Source organism: Ovis aries, chromosome 5 (genome assembly GCF_016772045.2).
Source record: "Ovis aries strain OAR_USU_Benz2616 breed Rambouillet chromosome 5, ARS-UI_Ramb_v3.0, whole genome shotgun sequence".
Classification (NCBI taxonomy): Eukaryota; Metazoa; Chordata; class Mammalia; order Artiodactyla; family Bovidae; genus Ovis; species Ovis aries.
Window position 1 is genome coordinate 67008871 of NC_056058.1, and position 24072 is coordinate 67032942.

A 24072-nucleotide genomic window follows, 5' to 3' on the forward strand; every position below is an offset into this window, starting at 1 on the left:
GTATTCTAAATGATATCTTTATCTAAAGATTACAAACTCAAAACCAGCACTCCAAAGCCACACAATTTCACAATGTGTGTTTAAAAAATAACTTAGTTCTTTGCTTTAGTAAATTTACCAAACATTCCATGAACATTTCCAGTATTGATTCAGTATCAGTTTGCATACGCCAAAACGAACCAGACCCACATCTACTATTTCTGAGATTTCTGATTTTTTCATCATTTAAGTGTAAACTGGTCCTAACATGTAACTACTAGTAGAAATAATTAATCTTACGAATTTCCTCCCCCCACAAAAGAAAAACACAGAAAAATCATTATTCTATGGTTTATGCAGAATTCAAGGTCAGGAAAGGGCAAAGTCGTTAAGGAAACCAACATTCCAAATTTAGTTTCAAATAGCAAACTTTGTACCAGACTAGAATGTATAAATAAATTGATCACTGGAAAGATAAAAACTTAACAGAAGCAGTAACTAAAATACCTCATTTTATACGAACGATCATTAAATATTTACAGTCCAGCATAAAGTCTTTTGGGAAACACATTAGAAACCACATATAATTTTATTTCAATGCCTCAAAAAAATATAGGAATTGATCCAAAAAAACCCCCAAAACCTTAAATTGGGATGGTAGTTGGATTTCTGCCCCTCAGAGTCTGTCATTTAATTCTTTTTTCCAAAAGGTACCACCCCTTGATCACTACTAGTGTGACAAACTGGCAACTTTTCAAGGAAGAAGTAGTTTAGTAATTTATGTAACAGATGTGCAAAGGAAAACTATATGGATCAGATAAGTCAAGAAAAACATCCTGATGTCCACAACTAAATTATGACCTGTAGGAGGAAGAAACTATAAAACTATTTCCCTTCCTGTACAACTTCAGAGGTTAGCAATACCAAATTAAACAATCCATTTGATGGCAGCCCATATTCAGACATTAAAACGGGCTTGGGCTTGACTCTGACTCTAGGAACTGGTCCAAAACACAAGGCCACACTAGAGGAAAATATTGTACAACCACTAATTTTCACAATCTGCTTCATCTCTTACGGCTGTTTTGTAGAAAACATGTATAGTAACTGACCAACAATTTATTAGAAACGAATAGGGCCCATATCTTATCTCTGATCCCTGGACAAATCAACCACTTATGTGTCTCAGCTACCTAATCTGACCTTGTATTACTGAGATTAAATTGAACGGCATGTAAAGCATTTAGCACACATGGTTATTTTTCTGCCAATATTTATCATTTTTAGTTTGAAGATACCCTTTATATGGCCCCTTAGAATATACTGGCATTAATACTTATTACTTACCTATGCTATTCATTGTTGTGGAACTTTATAATCAAGGTAACTGGCAGCCTATCTGACCCACAGTATACATGCTGAAATGAAGAGTTCAAAGATATAACTACACTTCAAGGCAGGATGACTAGTATTTAAAAATGGCCAAAGATCTGGAAATGAGTTTCTCTAAGGGACAGGACAAGTATCAATACAAGCCATTTTACAAACAGAGTTTGTATTTTGAAGTTCACTCTCTTTAATCTCAGTACCACCAACCACGTTCTAGGGTTTTATTTTACATTAAGCAGCAATTTCTCCTGTAGTGATAATCTGTTATCATCTGATAATGTCTTTAACATTTTTTTGCATTTACTAAACTAACTCATCTGTATCAGCTACTCGAGACAGACATCCCAAAAGCAAATTATGTGAAAAACAAAACATTATTATAAAAAAAAACTTTCTCAGCATGAAGTTTACATCTACAATTTAGATACTGGAAGTTGTAGAATTTTAAGCTTTCAAAATGCCAAAAATAAGGTCCATGTAACTGATTCCATGAAGTGTCTACCTGAACAAAGGATGTTAGAAAAGCCACGACAACCAGTTTCTCCAATCGGTTTCCTGTGTAACAGCGCAAATTATTACCCTAGGAAGTGTCTGAATATTCACAGGTCTTATATGGAAGCCCTTCTCTCTAGCACAAGTGCTGCTAACATGAACTGGACAGCAGATGATAGGATCAGAGAAAAGCTTTCCCAACGTAGGCTAGTCCCATGATGCTACAAGTTATTATTTTCAGAGAGGCACTCTGGCAGCAGTAAGATTTGAGGAGGGTGGCAAAATGGAAGACTTTTATTGTGTGTGGTTCAGAAAAGCAGAATGAGAAGCTGCTCCCAAAATGTTGCAGCAGTGTGCCTGGAACAACATAGAAACAGAACAGGCAGAGGCAGCCACCAGCAGGAAATTCTTCCCTTCATAGCCATAAGAAGCTCTCACAATACAAAATTGTATGAACACTAACTATTACCAACTATATAAAAACAACTTTGTGCATGTGGACAAAGCCTAAAGTTAAAAGCCCATAAAAAGTGTCATGGTGGAGGCACACATTTAAAATTTCATTTATACACTGAAACAAAAACTAGTTTGGGGGGGAAGAAAAATAGTACTTCTATATACAACTTCTTTACACTTGCTAAGTGCCCGCCGGCTAGGCTGATTTAATTCTGCCGAGGATCGGCTTCCACTCCCCTGGCTCAGCAGCCTGTGTGTTGTATCAATGCCCGGTGTGCACAGATAAAAGCTTTCTGAAAAGACAGCTATGGATAGCAGGCCAGAAGATAGAAGTATCAAGTTACTCTCGGCCCCTTGGCTCCGAAGGACACTGCTGCCTTAAAAGGAGCCTGTTCCCAAGGAATGAATGCAAGCCCCAACCCAAAACCATTTTCTATTTCCAGACGACTTTTTTTTTTTCCTTTAACACATATCTCTGTAACTGTTAAGATTTTCAGTTTTTATTTTCTTCTGAAACAGTACTCTAGTGTTTTGTGAAAAATACTCTGGGAGACATTAATAGGTGTTATGTGAGAAACGTGTTCCATGGTCAGGTTTAGGAAATGTTACATAAAACAAAGGCAACTTTATTACTGCAACACTTCTTGGAGACTTTACTATTCTCATGTGCATTATGAGTCTCCAAGAGGGGACTATATTAAATATTTCTAAAACTTTGGGGACAACATACCTTTTCCCTGGAGCATATTGTAAGTGTCCCAAGAAACCCATTTCAATGTATTTTTTAAAAATGGCCCTCTTCCCCCAAACTTCTAAAAATATTGTCAGCTGATACCTTTTATTTTACCATTGTTTTTACTTTCTATTATTTCTTATCGTTAACCTCATGAATAGCTTTTCCTTTAACCTTTTATGTTTTTAAATTGTTGGTTGGCTTTCAGCCTTTTGTCTTGCTTTACTTCTTACCTAGTTTTATCATACTTAAAAAACAAACAAAAAACCTTGACTGATCTTTATTGTTAATGTTAGTTTTTTTTTTTTTTTCTTTTTTTAATATGGCCACGTCACTCAGCTTGAGGGATCTTAGTTCTCTGACCAGGGATCAAACCGTGGCCCCAGCAGTGAAAACCCAAGTGCTAATCACTAGACTGCCAGGGAATTCCCTCAATACTATTTTAAGTCTCATCTGTTTTACTCTTTTTGAACCCTTTCTGCATTGGGTTTTTTAAATGTTTAAAACTTTATTCCAACCTCTCCAAAGTTTTCACTTTATTTTAGCATCAACTTTTAATTTCTTAATTTTCATTTAATAACCATGTTAAATCTTATTTAAATATCTTTATCAGTTAAATAAAGTTAAATATATTTATTTCCTGCATATTTTACTTATTATATGATATTTTATGACACATAGCTAAACAAAGAGCAAGAACACAGAAAAACAAAGAAACACAGCAAAGAGCTCAGCAAGAGATGGATGACCTCTCCCTACAGGCCTTACTCTCACACTAGTAGCTGCTTTTCTGGGCTCCCTCATGCAGACCTAACATTTTTCACAAGGATCAATACCCATATGAGATACCCCAATAGTCCCAAAGTGGAAAAAATGACTATTCTTACAAATTAGAGCTGGTTTTTAACAAGAAAATGTCTCTATGTATTTTAAGAGGTAGCAACACGGAAGCAGCTTCACCATTTTTCACCCTGATACATGATCTCAGAGCACATGATAAAAGCTGGGCAGGCTGGGTGCAGTTGTTGGGATGTTTGGAGTTATCTTTGGGAGTCTCTTCCCACAGTGCCTACTTCTTCTTAATTTCCAAAACCTGTTCATTCTGCATTTAAAATATAGGTACTCATCTCCAGCCTAGTCCTACAAAAGCACTTAACACTCTCTCCAATTCAGGTGTATTATCCTTTCATTCATCTTCCAAAGCAAAACAGATTTGTCTTCCTAGTGTTTAGTGTTGGTCATGTTAGCTTACCACAAACTCATTAAATCCATCTTCCCCTGAAACATCTTCCTCCTCCTGTGCAGTGGACAGTACCATCCAGGGTTACAGTTTGAATATCACTATTGATTACTTCTCTCCCCTCTTCTAGCCAGCATCCAATCCATTCCCAGGCCTTTTCAACTCCGTTTTCGAGGTATCTCTCCAATATGTCCATCTGCTTCTCCCACATGCACCTCCACTACCTTAGTCCAGGGTGACCACCATTACTCACAGGGACTATTGCCAACAACCATGTAACTAGTCTGCTTCCCATCCATCTCCCAACAGGCTAGAGCCAACATGAACTCCTGCCAAAATAAAAATCCTATCTATTTGACCTCCCATTTTAAATCCAGCAAAGATTTCCTTATTACCTTCAAGATGAAGTCCTCAATCCTTCATATGAGATATCAATTTATTTTTTCAGTCCCACCACTGCCATTCTCTCCAGGTCTTTGCACATACTTTCTTCTGCCCATCCATCCCATCCCCCCACCTAATTCCCACCTTATTAGATTTTAGCTTAAATGTTACTTCTTCCAAGAAATCTTCTTTCAACTTTGGGGAACTGCCTATATGCTCTACATAGCAAAGAACAGTATATGCTTTCTATTACCTTGAACTAAAACTAAAACTGGGGCACTATATAATGGGCATGTTTGTTTCCTTGCTTGTCTCACCTTCTAGACTGAAAACATCCAGAGGACACAAATTTGTCTTTCTCACTTAAGAACCTCAGTACCTGGAACAGGTTTAGTGACAGCAGATGTTTAGTAAATATTTATTAAGTAACTGATCAAAAGGATTATAATTCTTAAATATTTTCTTTCCTCTGACTAAAAAGTCCTAACTGACTTTTGATAGTAGTCCTCAACCAATCTCTCCAGCCTTTTCTCCCACTACTTGTTTCATTTACTTTATGAGATAATCATAGTGTATTACTAGTTGAAATTTAAGCATGCTTCCCTGGTGGCTCAATGGTAAAGAAGCCGCCTGCAATGCAGGAGACACGGGTTTGATTCCTGGATCAGGCAGATCCCATGGAGAAGGGAATGGTAACTCACTCCAGTATTCTTGCCTAGATAATTCCAGGGACAAGAGGAGCCTGTGGGCTACAGTGCATGGGGTTGCAACGAGTCAGACGCAACTAAACAACTAACACTTCACTTTACTTTCTTACCTGACTGTTTACTCCTAGAATCCCCACCTCTTCTTTCAGTTAAAATCAACCCTAATTTTAAACAAAGATGCAAAAATGAAGTCTTCCTGACTCTTTCCAACCCATAATCTTCCTTTCCTATGAAGAAATAAGCATTACATTTATAACTCTTATGAATTATATTCTGCCTTGTACAATGGTTATAACTGAGTTTAATTTCCTTAATATGTTTAAAAAGCAAGTAGAGTTGACTATTTGAGCACTCTGTTAGTGTATTTCCTCACCAAAATATATTTTTAACACCAAAATCAATATTCATAGCACTTTCATGGTCATTTGTGAACAGTGTGCAGCAAAACTCTGAGTTAACTGTCTTACAGTCCCAGATGAGGTCAAATAGGTGAGGCTCTCATTTCAGTTCCCATACTGTAAACAAATGTCCTTTCTCTGGCTTACTCAGTGTCATATTTTTTTACATCTTTATGATTTCTCTTGATTTTGTTATTTAACATGGCCCCCAAACTGCGTGCTGAAGTGCTGTCTAGTGTTTCCAAGAGGTTATGATGTGTATTATAGAAAAAATATCTTCATATAAGACATGTAATATAGTTGGCCTTGGGTTCAGTGTTAATGAATCAACAATATATGTAATCAAGAAGGTATCTTTAAACAGAAATATACATAAAACAAGGTTACATACTAACTGGTTGATGAAAATGTTGTGATCAGAGGCACACAGGAACCTAATCCTGTATTTCCTCTAAGAACAAAGATTCAGTGTTTGCAGTAACTTTTAAAAATATAACTACCTCAATTAATCAGAACTGACTGTACTATGTATTATGCATTTTTGTTTCCCTCTCAGTACCTAACAATGGATGTCTCACATAAAATGGGATATTTAGTAACTGACCAGTGAATACATAAATGAAATCTATGATCTCTTGGTAACAGAGAGTAACAGAGAGGGGGGATGGAAGATAAGGACTTTGAGATTAAGATATGAATAGAGAGGACTAAAATAAATACCCGCTGACCAACATATACACAAACAGAATGACATGAGAAGTAATACCCTCACAAAATTTCTTTTTAAAGAGCTGTCACAGATGTTTGAATCCCAGGCTTTTTGGAGGCAGTCTGAAAGATCTGTTAAATTATTATAAGCCCTAAAATTAGCTTATTGACCCCCAGTAAAGACTTCAAAAGGTAAGATACCTTGGCCTAAGACTTCTGTGTCCCATGTAAATATATGAAAAGCTAAATATGAAATTTAAGGCTAAAAAATTTTGTTAAATCTCTTACTCATGCTCAGTATCAACTATGAATTTGAAACCATCATGGATTTCACTTCTCCAGATGCTGGAATTCTAATATACAAGGCTCCTTTCACATGGCATCTTGTTAACTGAAACTCCTACATATTGGACCAGGCTCTCACTTGGCACAATCTATTACCACAGAAGAACAAAGCAAAGCAAATACTGTATAACAGTAATTCTCATGTATTCTTTCCAAAGTAACACAAATAGGAGGCAAACACACACATTTTATTGCCCACTTTACATCCTATTCCATAACTGTTATGCTATAATCATGATTTTAACCAGTGCCCCTTTCTACTCATGTCCCCACCTCAACCTCCAATCCATTATTCAACTCAGCACCAACAGTAAGGTACATATATGGGATCACTTCACTCCTTTGCTTATCAAAATTCCACTGTTTAACATACTTAAAATAAATCCAAACTCCATGCAATGACCTACAAATCCCTGAGCCTACCACTCTTCTTCCACACGCTCTTGCCATACTGTTCTCTGATATTCTCACCAGCTCCTTCCTTATTTGCTCACTCTATGAGTGAAATACTCCAAGGATAAAACATTCTTCCTTTATTCTATGTGCTATAAATTCTTTACAAATACCACATCCGCAGAAAGGCCTACTGCTGCTGCTGCTAAGTCACTTCAGTCGTGTCCAACTGTGTGTGACCCCACGAGACGGCAGCCCACCAGGCTCCTCCGTCCCTGGGATTCTCCAGGCAAGAACACTGGAGTGGATTGCCATTTCCTTCTGCAACGCACGCATGCATATTAAATCGCTTCAGTCGTGTCCAACTCTATCTAACCCTATGGACAGCAGCTCACCCAGGCTCCTCTGTCCACAAGATTCTCTAGGCAAGAATACTGGAGTGGGTTGCCATGTCCTTCTCCAAAAAGGCCTACTATCACCACCCTAAATGAAAGAGCCCCATTCATCACTCTCTACTTCAGTCCCTTTTCTTCATAACACTTGAAAAATGTAATTAATTTGCTTACTTTTTAGTTATCTCTCCCCACCAAAACTTGCTTACAACTGTACTTTAAGTATCTGAAAGAGTTCCAAATGCTCAGTGAACAGTCATTTAAGTGAATGCATACATGACACATGCTAAGTCACTTCAGTTGTGTCTGACTCTGTGCAACCCTACTGACTGTAGCCCACCAGGCTCCTCTGTCCATGGGATTCTCCAGACGAGAATATTGGAGCGGGTTGCCATACCCTCCTCCAAGGGATCTTCCCCACTTAGGGATTGAACCTGCATCTCTTAAGTCTCCTGCATTGGCAGGCGGGTTCTTCACCACTAGCGCTGCCTGGGAAGCCCTTGCAGGTGAATAAGCCAGGATATCCTGCAGCTTCCCTGCAACCTTTAGTGTACTTCATTCTCCTTGTCATATGAGTAATCTGACATGAGAAGCAGACCTATAATTTGAGTTTTCTTTATTAACAGATTATCTAAGTATTCGGTTCGGTTCAGTTCAGTTGCTCAGTCGTGTCCGACTCTTTGCGACCCCATGAATCGCAGCACGCCAGGCCTCCCTCTCCATCACCATCTCCCAGAGTTCACTCAGACTCACGTCCATCGAGTCCATGATGCCATCCAGCCATCTCATCCTCTGTCGTTGCCTTCTCCTCCTGCCCCCAATCCCTCCCAGCATCAGAGTCTTTTCCAATGAGTCAACTCTTCCTATGAGGTGGCCAAAGTACTGGAGCTTCAGCTTTAGCATCATTCCTTCCTAAGAAATCCCAGGGTTGATCTCCTTCAGAATGGACTGGTTGGATCTCCTTGCAGTCCAAGGGACTCTCAAGAGTCTTCTCCAACACCACAGTTCAAAAGCATCAATTCTTCGGCGCTCAGCTTTCTTCACAGTCCAACTCTCACATCCATACATGACTACTGGAAAAACCATAACCTTGACTAGACAGACCTTAGTCGGCAAAGTAATGTCTCTGCTTTTGAATATACTATCTAGACTGGTCATAACTTTTCTTCCAAGGAGTAAGCGTCTCTTAATTTCATGGCTGCAGTCACCATCTGCAGTGATTTTGGAGCCCCAAAAAATAAAGTCTGACACTGTTTCTACTGTTTCCCCATCTATTTCCCATGAAGTGATGGGACCAGATGCCATGATCTTCGTTTTCTGAATGCTGAGCTTTAAGCCAACTTTTTCGCCCCCCTCTTTCACTTTCCTCAAGAGGCTTTTTATTTCCTCTTCACTTTCTGCCATAAAGGTGGCATTATCTGCATATCTGAGGTTATTGAGATTTCTCCTGGCAATCTTGATTCCAGCTTGTGTTTCTTCCAGTCCAACGTTTCTCATGATGTACTCTGCATATAATTTAAATAAGCAGGGTGACAATATACAGCCTTGACGTACTCCTTTTCCTATTTGGAACCAGTCTGTTGTTCCATGTCCAGTTCTAACTGTTGCTTCCTGACCTGCATACAGATTTTTCAAGAGGCAGATTAGGTGGTCTGGTATTCCCATCTCTTTCAGAATTTTCCACAGTTTATTGTGATTCACACAGTCAAAGGCTTTGGCATAGTCAATAAAGCAGAAATAGATGTTTTTCTGGAACTCTCTAGCTTTTTTGATGATCCAGCAGATGTTGGCAATTTGATCTCTGGTTCCTCTGCCTTTTCTAAAACCAACTTGAACATCAGGGAGTTCACGGTTCACGTATTGCTGAAGCCTGGCTTGGAGAATTTTGAGCATTACTTTACTAGCATGTGAGATGAGTGCAATTGTGCGGTAGTTTGAACATTGTTTGGCATTGCCTTTCTTTGGAATTGGAATGAAAACTGACCTTTTCCAGTCCTGTGGCCACTGCTGAGTTTTCCAAATTTGCTGGCATATTGAGTGCAGCACTTTCACAGCATCATCTTTCAGGATTTGAAACAGCTCAACTGGAATTCCATCACCTCCACTAGCTTTGTTCATAGTGATGCTTTCTAAGGCCCACTTGACTTCACATTCCAAGATGTCTGGCTCTAGATGAGTGATCACACCATCGTGATTATCTGGGTCGTGAAGATCTTTTTTGTACAGTTCTTCTGTGTATTCCTGCCACCTCTTCTTAATATCTTCTGCTTCTGTTAGGTCCATACCATCTCTGTCCTTTATCAAGCCCATCTTTGCATTGAAATGTTCCCTTGGTATCTCTAATTTTCTTGACGAGATCGCTAGTCTTTCCCATTCTGTTGTTTTCCTCTATTTCTTCGCATTGATAGCTGAAGAAAGCTCTCTTATCTCTTCTTGCTGTTCTTTGGAACTCTGCATTCAGATGCTTATATCCTTCCTTTTCTCCTTTGCTTTTCGCCTCTCTTCTTTTCACAGCTATAAGTATTAAGAATATATAACTCATTCATGAAAAGATTATCACCATTTATTCTAGAAAACTCATATCTTAAAAATGTTATCATTCTAGGATTGTTTCTCTTGTGTTGCCAGAATGCCTCTGTATCTCTGCCCCCTTGTCCCCTCTGGCTATCTCTTTCTGAAAATAAAATGATGGATCTTCAGCAAAAAAAACAAAACAAAACACCTTATCAGTCTAAAAGGAATGTTAATTATATATTGTTATTGTTTTCAGCTTATTCCTTATATATCTCAACACAGCCAAAGGCAGATTACCTATGTTAAATTCCAACACCAGGGCTATATCTCCAGCAAATTTCTCAAGTTCTTTTAACTCTTAATGTTCATATTACTTGTATTTGTTTTAATTATTTAATATTATATAATCTTGCTGCTTTTTACATTTATACATATATAATTAATTTGTTAATTGTTCAGAAAATGAGATTCTCAACATATGGACCAGTTCTTTCCAATTTAGGTCAAAAGGATTTCATATTCCAAATGAGTTATCTATTTGGTTTGGGAGTAAAGTAGGTATTATGTCTACACTTAAGATAGATATCCTAAGATTATCTACAGAAAATTATTCTTCAATACTTATTTCCACAAATGTCACAAACAAGTATTTTATATTTGCTTGCTAAATAAAGTGCCAACATTCAGCACTCTAATTAGAATAGTACTGCCATAATTAAGTGAGACTTAAATTACTCAGTAATCAGCTGCTAGTATAAACAATTCAAAAGCCAAACAGGAATTTAGTATGTGAATTACAGGTTGTAACATGAAATACCATTAGGAAAAGTACATTCTAGAGGGCATTTTATTGACATAATCACATTATCTACAATATATATACTTGTACAGAAAATGCTTTGCTATTTGTCTTTTCATACTTAAGTGATTTACAGAAAGTAAATTACATTGTTGGGGAGAGAATGGCAATGTAGCACCCTTCACAAATCTTAATTATCTTAAGGTTTAAAAATATGAAACAAAAATGTAAAACCTTAATTATTCAAAAGAAAAATACCACTACTGTACTTCCAAAGAGGTCTTTATCCCATGTGCCAACTCTTTTACTGTAGGTGTTCCTACACATAGGAAATTCTAGCAACATCTTAACTGTGACAGAAAAATCTCTCTAGTCCACCATACATTTCCTTTAAAAATGTGTCCCACTGCTAAAAACAACCAAAGCCAGGGATCCTTGCAGAAACTGCCAACTCCAGGGCTGAAGTAGTGAAAATACAGGATAAGCTTGAAACAGCTTGTACCAGAATGTTAGAAAGTGCTCAGAAAAATAAAACAGCATAACAAATATAATCATTCCTCCATTAAAGCATTAAAGAGTTTTTTTATAATTATGTCATTTTATAATTAAATTACAGTAAAAAGGAATAACTAGTAATATAATATATGCAAATCTTATTTTTTTGGTACATCAACCATCACACCCCTTGTCTCACACCAGGTTAACATGTCAAGCAATCTTATTCATATGAGTAAAAAAATCCTAAAGGTTAAACATTTCAAGCAACTAATAGGCCAATCAACCTCAATGACTCTATAGGATTATTCTAGTTACAAAGTGTTCATGAAAAATAGTAATCTATTATTATTTTTAATGACAAAAGTTAATAAAAACTAGTAAAATGTTACATTTAGATACAACAGTAATATTCTATTTATGACTTTGAATAACTAGAGCACAGATTCCCACTTGCCAGAATAACTTTTAGTGAAATATTCAGCATAAAACATTTGTTTGAAAATTGTTCTGGAAATACCAGTCATTATAAACTCAACTATATATGTTATGACACACATTATCAATGCAAGCACACGTTTCTCAAATGCCATTTCTAATAAATTTTGAAAGCATATGCTCCTGAGGTCCATATTTTTTTTTAAGTACAGGAATATTATTTCTATTCAAAAACCAGAAACAGTCCTATTCTGTACTTAAAGCAGCTTCAGACTTACATTGTTTTGTGTATAAGTTTACTTGTGAAACTATCTTTCCTATTGCTGACAACTGCTTAAGGTCACTTAAATAGGTTATTTAGTAAATCAATTTCTTCTCAGAAAAGAAAGGACAGTGTGATGTTTATCTTTACCAAGAGATGTGTATGTTAAACTGGTCTCAGAAACAAATCAAACATCCCAGGGTATTAAAAAATGGATATAGCATAAGAATTATTAGCATTATACATCCCAATTCTAGTTTTTACAGGTACAGTAAAATAGTAGCTACTAAAATTAATAGTAAAGATTTTGTTAAGGGGGTTTATGGTTTATTAAAAAGTTTTGCCAACTTTTAAATTCCTACTCTTTGGAACTAATCTAAGGAGTGAGTTTTTGTTCACCTTTATCTTTTAATTTTAGTTTACAGCTTTTTAAGGTTACCTCATGACTAAACAAGACCAAAGAACCAGAATTTATTGACAACACAATGGTAAACCTTTTTATAATATATTATTTCATTTAATTCTAATGGTCCTAGAAGGTAGTAGATCTTATCCCCATTCTATACAGAAATGTACAAAGTCTCTTGACTTATGTCCTCCCTCAAATTACTCCTTCCACCCCTCATTTAAAAACAAAATTAAAACTCAAAGAAGCTAGCTCAGCTTGGGCATACTCATAACAAATCATCTTTTAAAATATGTGGCAACCTATTTAAAATATCCTATTAACATAATTTTATTAACTGTATTGGGTTTCCCTGGTGATTCAGTGGTAAAGAATCCACCTGCCAGTGCAGAGGATGCAGGTTCAATCCCTTCTTCAGATCCCCTGGAGAAGAAAATGGCAACCCACTCCAGTATTCTTGCCTGGGAAATCCCATGGATGAAGGAGCCTGGTGGGTTACATACAGTCCATGGGGTCACAAAAGAGTCAAGACACGACTTAGTGACTAAACAACAACAATTATTAACTGTATTATCAGACTCCTTCAGGAAAATAATGTAAAATAAAGTACCAAAATTAGTTAAGCTTTAAGGAAAAGCATAAAACCCTTCTAAGAGGAGAAAATGATGAAAGATCCTACACTGGGACAACATATGAAAATTACACCTTTGTAGACACAAATGCTTGACACTGTACAGTTTGACCACATCACTTATAGGTATTTCCACTTCTATGTGATTAAGTTCAGATGTACTCCCAAATATCAAACACTAACTAAAAGAATATAAGACATCCTATCAATAGAATAATGAGAAATCCTGCACCTCAGCAGTGATAGTTTGAGTTTATAGAACTACCCGTAAGTGAACTCTAATACTTATTATTTTTAAATTTTAAGTGTTATTTAAAATTTTTAAATTAAGTCAGCAATATTTTCTCCCACTTTCATCCATGATTAAACTTAGATTTACTCAAATGACATTCGAATCCCAAAAACTAGACTCAACTTTTCTGACATTAAAGAAACTGTTCCCAGAACGTTACTACTAAAATTCTGAAACCTATACAATTTATTTCCCCTCGAAGTCTCAAACAAACACACACCATCAAACACCAGTACTTTATTTAATCTGGATTATCTGGGGATAAAAGGGGAACTTCCTTTTGAAACAGAACAGCTTCTGAGACAGTATCACTGATGTCATCCTCTGCTTGGAACCATTCAGCAGTAGGTTCTTATTAGCGACCACATCATTTGACCTGTGTTTCAGATGTTTCATTCCATGTTTAATACCTTTTTCGGCCTTATTGTCCTTTCGGCAGATACGCATTTTTGAAATCCCAGGATTTATCTATTTCATTAAGCTTTTGCTCAGTCTTAATTGTTCTTTCCATTCCCTGAATTTCTACAGTATTTATCTATACCACAAATTTGGCTATCATAGCATCTTATATTATTCTGTCTTTTTCATGTGCATCCACTTAACAGAACCATAAGCTGCCCTGGAACCGTAAGGTCTGTCACTCAGTTTACAGTGCTATCCAGTGCTCATGGTAGATATTTAATAAGCACTCACTGAAGGATCCCTATAAGATTAGTAAGAATACCAGCAATGTACTTTCAGCTATTGTATACCATTTAGATATTTACAACCTATGCCATCCTCCTTGGATAGGCACATACTGAACTAAGGAAAATTATTTTCAAATTACCCAATTTAAGCTGAGTAAAGTTGGGAAACTCTGGACATATATCAGGGATTAATACAACACAGCACTACAGGCACAGCTAACTGACATAATATAAAGATCAAAGAATTGAGGGAAGTTTATTAAAGCTGTGGAAGCTGATTACAGGGTAATTTTGAACCTATGATACAGCTTATGACTGTCATGAACTTTTTTTTAGGATTAATTACAATAAGTAAGTTCATTATAATAGCTAAGATTTCCTTTTCCACTGACAAAACAACTGTTTGCTTCTCGACCATTGAAGGGCATCCTACTTATAGACAATATTCAGAGTCTAGAAAAATTTTCTTTTATGATCAGTACCCATAGGGAAAAAAAGAATAAAATGCTTATTGAATTTGATTCGGAAGCTTATAAACTTCTTCCAAGTAATTTTTAACTGCTTTAAGTAAAACCAGTAATTCACCTTTATTACAGTAATGTCTTGTACAAGTTAGCAAAAACTGTGAAATATATGTTCTAAAAGCTCACACTAGATTTAAATCTAGACTCTATTTTCTAGATGTGTTATTTCAGGCAAGTTTCTGGACTTATCTGTGGCCAATTTTCTCAACCACAAACTAATACTAATAATAATGCTGTCACTATTGTTACTGGCACATGGCAAATACTCAATAATGATTTATTAGAAGTATCTGGACTTGCCCTCAAGAGGCTTACATCCCAGAGGCAGCAGATGGACAGACGTGAATAAAAGTAGCAGAAGTGGCTTGTGCTAAAATAATAGCAGAGCAGCTTCTGTGAATGCAGGCATCTTATTAGACTGACACAGAACAGTGAATGAGGGAGAGTGGTGGTACATGAGGTCAGAGGGAGCCGCAGAGCTAGACCATGTAGAGGCTGGTAAGCAGCAAAATAAAAAGTGGCCGGAGAGTTCTGAACCGATGTGACTTAAACAGTTTTAAAGAATCACCCTTGTTGCTATGTGCATATTACAGGATTACAATTTTTATCTGGCTTCATGAGAAATGGGCCACACTTCAGAAACCCATTCAATACCAAACTTACAACTATAAACCAAACATATCATACCATTATGGTTTAACTGTTAATAAAAAGTTTTAATCATACTTAAGTTACTTTTAAAAATTACAAGTGATGAATGTTCTTTAATGATTGCTAATATTGTATGAAAACAAATAGCAAGAAAAACAAATTGAATTTTCAATGTATATCTTCTTTCTCTTACAAAAATAAAGGCTATCTAAGGGAATTCCTTGGTGGGCTAGTGGTTAGGACTCCACGTTTTCACTGAGAGGGTCTGATTCAAGGCCTGGTGGGAAAACTAAGATCCCACACGCCACGATGGTACAGCCAAAGAGAAAAACAAAAGTGGGGCCAGGGTGGGGTGTGTCGCCAGTATCTAGATAAGAATTTTTTTTTTTGAGTGAAAAATTTTACCTGATGTGTGGAAGTTTGTGTGGAAGTTATAAAATGTTGGGCTTCCCTTGTGGCTCATCTGGTAAAGAATCTGCCTGCAATGCAGGAGGCCTGGGTTTGATCCCTGGGTTGGGAAGATCCCCTGGCGAAGGGAAAGGCGACCCACTCCAGTATTCTGGCTTGCAGAATTTCATGGACTCTATAGTCCACGGGATTGCAAAGAGTTGGACACGACTGAGTGATTTTCACTATAAAAAAGTATTCATAATTAGAATTATGTATAACTTACTAAAGCTGAAACTCCAGTACTTTGGCCACCTCATGCGAAGAGTTGGCTCACTGGAGAAGACTCTGATGCTGGGAGGGATTGGAGGCAGGAGGAGAAGGGGACGACCTAGGATGAGATGGCTGGATGGCATCACCGACTCGATGGATCTGAGTTTCAGTGAACTCCGAGAGTTGGTGATGGACAGGGAGGCCTGGTGTGCTGCGATTCATGGGGTAGCAAAGAGTCGGACACGACTGAGCGACTGAACTAAACTGAACTGATAACTTACTCTCCAGGTGTATGCATGTGTGATCAGCTGTATTTAACTCTTTGAGACTCCATGGACTATAGCCAGCCAGGCTCCTCTGTCCATGGAATTTTCCAGGTAAAGAATACTGGAGTGGGTTGCCATTTCCTTCTCCAGGGGATCTTCCCAACCCAGGGATTGAAACTTACTCTCCTGAGAATTTATAAACTAAGCAAAATTCCTATGTCAAAAAAAGACACTCCAAAACAGGGCTAACTGGACTTAATCTTAAGTACAAAACACGCCTGGCTATTGTTGCACATTAACAAAATTATTCATATTTAATAATTCATTAGCTAGATCTATGCACAGTCATGAGGAGCTACCAACTTGTTCCAATGTAGGAATGCATTATGTTACTCTACCTATATTTAATTTTCTGGCTAATGGATTCTGGTAAGCCAAAATGAAGCCAAAATGATTTCTTACCAACTTGGGACAGCGTATCGAAAAACTGGAAAGCACACTGTAACGTGCTTTCCTTGTACATGTGTGCTCACTCAGTTGTGTCTGACTCTTCACAACCCCATGGGGACTGCAGCCCACCAGGCTCCTCTGTCCATGGGATTTCCCAGGAAAGAATACCGGAGTGGGTTGCCATTTCCTTCCCCAGGGGATCTTCCTGACCCAGGGATTGATCCCATGCTTTCTGCATCTCCTGCATTGGCAGGCGGGTTCCTTATCCACTGAGCCACCTGGGAAGCTCCCTTTCTTGCATATACTGCTCATCTACTATCAGAGACTATGAATTGGGTGTCACATTTTAGAGTTACTTTTCTTGATTCTGTTCAGTTTCTTTAAGGATAGATTGTCCACTTCAATTTGCCTTCATAAGTCTTTATAAATTTTAGAAGAAATATTTTATATTAGTAGCATCTTTAAAACCTTCAGAAATACAAAACAAGCTGAAAAGAAATGAGCAGATTGAAACTGCAATATGTCTTTCCAAAGACTTTATTCCTCAACGTGTTTTTCAAAAGACTTTCTGTAATATGCTTTACAGTATTAAAGGCATTTGTGATTTGCTAAACACAACACAAGGCATACATAACAGAGATATTTTTATGAGTTCTATGGGTTGCTTAATGTGTCTATTTAGGTGAATACACATTGAAAATAATGATTTATGGATTAAGACACAGTTCTTACACACTTGTAAATAATTTAGTTTTGACATTTTCTTTATTGCTTCAAACACTATATCTTTTGATTTTTTTCTACAGGTTATAAATTGTTATAAATTATTTTGTGCTTTGCACAATAAAAGTAGCATTTCAAGAGTTTATTTTATGTCAAGCACTATGCTAAGTGTTTCAAATTTAATCCTCACAAGAACTCTGTAAAACAAAATATCATCCTATTTTATAGATGGGAAAGTTTGGAGATACTGTCCCAATCCCCAGGATCACTATTTCTTAGTGATGGACCTAGGATTTCAATCCAGTTCTGATCTCTGAATCACAAACTTCTTCCCAGTTTCACTCAATACCAGATGGAAGTACCTAAGTATAAGACAGTGCATATAGCTAGAAAAGTAATATAAAAATATATACAGGGACTAGCATACATAATTAGACTTAACAATGAAAGGTCATAAGAAGTGACACCTTAAAAAAAAAAAGATAAACAGTTAAGTATACTGTCCCAGAATGTTAGGTAATGTCAGCTAAGACTAAAAAGAGATAATCTTTATACATAAGACTTATTAAAAGTACTACAAATGTACTTTGACTCTATGAAGTAGTCCTGTTGTCCCCAAAATTGGAATTTGAATTTATCAAGTGAGTAGATACAATTACCAAATTGCAGGACACACAGACGTTAGAGAAACAAACAACCTTACGGGAACCAACTAACAAAATCCAAAACTGAAGAAAGTACAAAAAACTTAATTTCTTCAACAAATAAACAGTATGAGTGAAAAAAAAGACCAGGATTGAACTTAGACAAAAAGAGAATCAAGAGATACACCCACCAACTCAGAAACATCAAAGAAGAATCATGAGGTAAATGAGAAAGGAATGATGACTGGACATTCGATATAAAGTAATCATCTTTTTTAAAAGGCATGATAATGATATTATGGTTATAATAAAAAAAAGATGACTCTTTACCTTTTGGAGATTGATACAAATGAAATGATACATTGTCTTGAATCTGCTTCAAAATAACATGGAGTGGGGATTGTAGGCAGAGACAGAGATAAAGCAAGACTAGCCAAACTTTGAAGCTAGGTCTGCGTAAGCAGGGATTCACTACCTCCATTTTTGGATATATTTAATTTTCCAAAATAAAAGCCCAAAATTAAATTCCAATTAGATCTAAATATGAAACATAAAATTTCTTCACGATTAAAAGAAGTTACTTAAGTTGCCTATACTCTTTCTTTTTTCTTAAAGGAAATATTAAACACTGGAAATAGGAAGAAAATAACACAAGAGCACAGAAAAAGGTTCAACTATGGAGCCATACTGTAAAACCTAGGAGTATTAGTTAGAGGTACCTAAAATTTAAAAAGCCAACTACGTTTAGTGGATGTATCAGTGAACAGACAAAAAACTACTTGAAAACACTAGGGCACAGGAAAACATAAGACGCAGCTAAGAGCTTTTAAGAAGCACCTTGGCAACAGTACTAACTAGGCTAATTTAAACTAAAGAAAAATCACTCCTAAGATATGGTCGCAAGATAAAACTCCTCTTTCTTTGGAATTAAATTCTTAGTATTTACTTGTGTCCAGTTACTAGAAGAGAGGAAGAAAGAATAATGAATTTACTGTTTCAGCAATAACAATTGGTTTAAAGAAAAGTTGATATGGAGAGACTAGAAAGCTGAAAATCACCTTTATTTTCAAATTCTAAGAAGCAAACTGAACAGAGATTTACTGGTAAGATAGGGAAGTTAGGGGGAATACATCTGAGGACTGAAAGGGAAAACCAATGATAAGTTCAAGTTGTAGTATATCTGTACTGGCAAATTTTTTTAAGACAGGTATTGTATTTTTCAAGTCCAGAAAATACAGTACTATTCCAATAAATAATAAATGTATTATCTGTTGAAATAACTGAATGAAATATTTTCTATTAAAAGCAAAGGGTTCTCCTTCTGGGGTCAGCTAGATTAGAATAGCAATTTGCACAATTCTATTATGTTATGCAAACATTTAGAAACTAAAAACATGCAAATACACCAACAAAAATCATCTTAAAGGGGAAAAAATGCAAGTTTACGCTTAACAGAATAACTTAAAATGGACAATCTATAGCAATTGCTAGCACTGTTTGAATCACTATCTTAAAAAGAATAAGGGCCACTGATGAAATAGATTTACCATTAATATTACTCCCTGCATGAAAGAGAAGCGTTGGTTGGCCTTGAACAGGAAGCAGTAGTAAGTGGTTTGATTCTCCACTACCAGGTTATCTTCACTGCATTTCCAAAATTTGAAGACGACAACAGAACTGCAGCAACTTTCAGTTTATACCAAAAATGGGATAACAAAAAATAAAAGTGCTCAATTTTATTTCACCATCACATGAAGGGAGGCAGGTCAAAGGATGACAGTGGTCAAGCTAGTCCCAGTTGGTGGGAGTGGTGCCACTTATCCTTTCCTGCCACAGCTCCCTTTAATGCAACTTGAGTACAAGTGGGAGGAAACTGGCACTCCAAGCTCTGGTGAGCTTTTATCTGCTTTTCCTCAGTTCCACAATGTCCTGCAAAACAGAGGCATTTAATACCACGAGCAGGTTCAAAACTTGTGGAAAGTATCTCCCTAACCCTCTGTGAAAGTTTTCAAATTCTCAAAAGTCAATATTTAAAATATATCATTATACTTAAGAACTGCCATCATACTGGATCTAACAGTAGCTTCAGAGGACACAAAAGCACATTTTTCCTTCTGAAGTAAACCTCATTGGGTAGGGATATATACTAAATAAAAGTCCTAATTTTCCAGAGTCATGGATTGCACTTATTTATTGCATAAAGCAATTAAATATAACATTTATTGATTGTCACATTAAAAAAAAGTCTTTTCAGCTGAAACTGTCTCTGGTGGATAATGATTTTCTAAAATGTATCTGCTGTTATGAAATACTTGCTCCATTTTTCCCCTGACAGAAATTCGTATCTCCAAAATGCCAACAAGGTTGGAAAAAGTCATTCTAACACAATCCCATCATTTTAAAGATAAGGAATCCAAGCTCTGGAGAGTCATATGATTCTGCCTCAAATTATACATATGGCTAATTTAAAAAGCAGTATCAGAATGTGAACCTAGGTCTCCCCAAACCTCTGCTGCTGCGGCTAAGTAACTTTAGTCGTGTCCGACTCTGTGCGGCTCCATAGACGGCAGCCCACAAGGCTCTCCCGTCCCTGGGATTCTCCAGGCAAGAACACTGGAGTGGGTTGCCATTCCCTTCTCCAATGCATGAAAGAGAAAAGTGATTCAGTGCTATATCATATAAAGCCTCATTTCTATTCAACACAGCTCTCAGAGCAGTCCTTAATCACTTTATTATTTCCTCTTTTGCAAGTTTCCTCATCACCTTATTCCCTTGATAATCTGAATAGCTGTTCTATGGATCTGTTTCACTTCCATTATGGCAATTAAAGGTGAACAGTCTAAATGGGCATAATGCCACAGGTACTGGTTTTGTAAAATGTTTGTATTTGGGGAGGAAGAACTATTTCTTTTCTGCCAGTGAAAGATGAAAATTAAGTACTCATCAGTAAAATAACCTCATGTTCTAATCCTAATATGTGTCAGACACCACTGAAAGTTTTTTAAAAAGTCCTTGGTGGCAACATTTTACATGTTCTTGAGTAACTTGGTTTAAATTTCCATTCTCTTTAAAAATTTTTAAGATACTTATTTGGCTGCACCTAGTCTTAGTTGCTTGCCTAGAGAGTCCTGTGGACAGAGGAGCCTGGTGGACTACTGGCCATAGGTCTGCAGAGAGTTAGACATGGCTGGAGAGACTTAGCATGCATGCATGAACTGGAGGAAGAAATGGCAACCCACTCCAATATTCTTGCTTGGAGAATCCCAGGGACAGAGGAGCCTGGTGGGCTGCTGTCTATGGGGTCGCACAGAGTTGAACATGACTGAAGCAACTTAGCAGCAGCAGTCTTAGTTGCTGCATGTGGGATCTAGTTCTCTGACCAGGGATGGAACCCGGCCGGGCCCCCTGCACTGAAGCCCCAAGTCTTTGTCACTGGACCACCAGGGAAATCCCCAGGTTTCCATTCTTATTTGGGTAGTAAAAAGGAAGACTGAAGTCATTTTTCAACAGCAGCTCTTCCATTAGATTGACTTGATAGCTATTTATGTGACAAATTTAATCTGAGGTACTTGAAACTTAGTAACAAAGGTGAGAACAACAACATGAAAAGAACAAGAGCAAGAATATTGCCTTGATTTGTCTCCTGAAAAAGTGTACCTTGTCTTCAAATTTTTGAGTACCACAAATTTAGTCCCCTAAGGTAAGAAGGTGCTTTTTTAGTGATTTTTCTTCCACCGACCTCTGGTTAAGAAATAGTTTTGTAGAGATTTTTGGATCTTCAAAGACTGTTTAAGCTAGTAGCCTTTACACCAATAAACTTGGATTAAAAAAACAAACATGATTTTATTTTTACCTTTGGAAAGCAAAGGATATATAAATAGCAAAACAAAACCAAAATAAAGGACCAAGGACTTAATGGTCAAATAAATGGTTGACAAAGCAAAACCACCAAATCACTTTTCAAACATGGATCTTTTCTCTTAACGAATTTTAATATTACTCTTGATGTAGAACATGAGCTATAATTATCAAAAGCATACTGATCTAAACTTACTGCGTTATGGCCTTTATACGCTATTTAAGTTCTTCGCCCTTAATTCTCACAACATTCTAAGGTAAATATTCATCACTATTTTCATATTTCACCTGAGAAAACTGGGACACTTCAAAGTTAAGTAATTTGCCAAGGTTACAGAGCTTGAATCCAGCTCTGCAGGTTCAGAAATCTGTGCTCCTCAGGCATTCTACTGCGTTCTCGATAGCACAGAAAACTTGAAAATACAGTCGAACTGTAAATTCTATGTGATGCATTATCCAAGCCACTGAATTTTTTCTTACTGAAGTATAGTTGATTTATTAGTTTCAGGTGTACAAACAGTAATTTGATAATTTAACAGATTATACTGTTTATAGTTATTATAAAATGGTGGCTGTATTTCCTATGCTGTACATTATATGCTTGGATCTAATTTATTTTATACATAGCAGTTTACAATAAGTTATTTTTTGGGAGGTTCAAGAAAGCCAAGAATTTGCCATCCTCACTTCCTGATTTTAGATCGGATGAGCGGCACAAATGAACTGTTTTTGCCATTACTTATTATATCATCACTAAAACCTGAAAAGAAGGGGACTAGTTAAATTCTTAAACTTTACTTCCTGCTGTTCTAGAAGACCTTACTTAACCACTGTTTTAATCTATATGATACACTCAATATAAATGTTAAGGTTTCCCTAGGGTAGTAACATACTAAAGTGATCACTTAAATCTTAAAGAGTATCAGCTATGCATTAGTCATTTTACCTGTCTGTACTTACAAGCAGATCAACAGGATATAAACCTTGGTTGTTTCCTTTTTAGGAGCCATTTCTTGTTAATTCAATGATTAGTTAACTAAACCAAATGGAACAAATGGCCCTCCAAAAATGAAATGTAGTGGAAAAAGAAATAGAGGAAAGGAATCACAGTAAGTTACACGGTGATCCACTCTCACTAGTGTTAGAAAAGCAAAGGAGAGAGTCTTGAGTAACTTCAGTCTGACCACAATGACCACTTGTTACACCTACCACCCACTACAATACCTCAGGCTCATTAGGAATTAAAAGCAGCTCAGCAAGGTAAAGGACACATCCCAACCAGGCCTAAGGTCTCTACAACCGCTGAGGAGCACAGGGAGCCACTGAAGTAAGTTTCCCCACCCTCAAGCTTTCACTGCTGCCCAGGAGCCAAAGACCAAAAGCCAGGGGCCAAGACAGTTCTCCGGCCAGGGCAGTGACCCAGCTTGAGACAACCCTCCCCCGCCCCTGATCAAAGTGTCCGCGCCTAGAGGGGTGGGGTAGCTGCAGGGTGAGGAAGGCCTGGATAGGAGATAAGGGGACTAAGATGTTTCGACAGAGAAAAGGTCCCTTCGGTTGGCGGATCGGGACGCGGGCCCGGGTCGAGAAGAGTCGCCCGCCGCCATGATAGGGCCGGCCCATCTGGGGGGCGTGACGCGGCCGGCCCGGAGCGCAGAACCGGCTCCCCTTTCCCCCCGCCCCTCCCCCGCGTGGGCCTCGGCCACAACTGCCCCCCGATACTCACGCTTTGTCCACCAGCTCCCGCACCTTCCACATGTTCAACATCTTGCCCGAGCGGGCCGGGCCTCCACCTCCCTCTCCTGTACGCCACGGACCCCGGAACACTTCCGCGCCGGGGCAGATCCAGGCCGGGGTCGCTGCCGCTGTCGCCGCCGCCGCCCGCCGCCTCAAACTCCCCCAGTCAGCTCCTTCTCTTGCCACAGCCGCGGCGCCGCCAGTGACACGTCGAGACGCGGGGGCAGAGGCGCTGCGTGGGGCGGAAGTGCCTGACTTTCCGCCCGCTGCGCACGGGGCACGCTGGGACTTGTAGTTCTCTGTGCGCCAAATTAGGCTGAGAGTTTCAGAGGAAAGCTAAAGTTAGGATTCTTCGGTAAAAGAGCTCTCTGGATTCTCCGCACCCCTCCGCAGTAGTCATGTATGGATGTATGGATGTGA

General features: G+C 37.7%; 1 protein-coding gene across 2 annotated transcripts in view; it reads right to left on the minus strand.

Moving 5' to 3' along the window:
- Window positions 1-23853, minus strand: part of CLINT1 (clathrin interactor 1) — a 59066-nt gene extending 35213 nt beyond the window's left edge. For both annotated transcript variants that reach the window (XM_027970460.2, XM_027970459.2), the window contains exon 1: window positions 23642-23853. In XM_027970460.2, coding sequence (XP_027826261.1) covers window positions 23642-23682 — 41 coding nt within the window. In that variant the 5' untranslated portion in view covers window positions 23683-23853. The remainder of the gene's footprint in view (window positions 1-23641) is intronic.
- Between the last annotated feature and the right edge of the window lie 219 nt (window positions 23854-24072).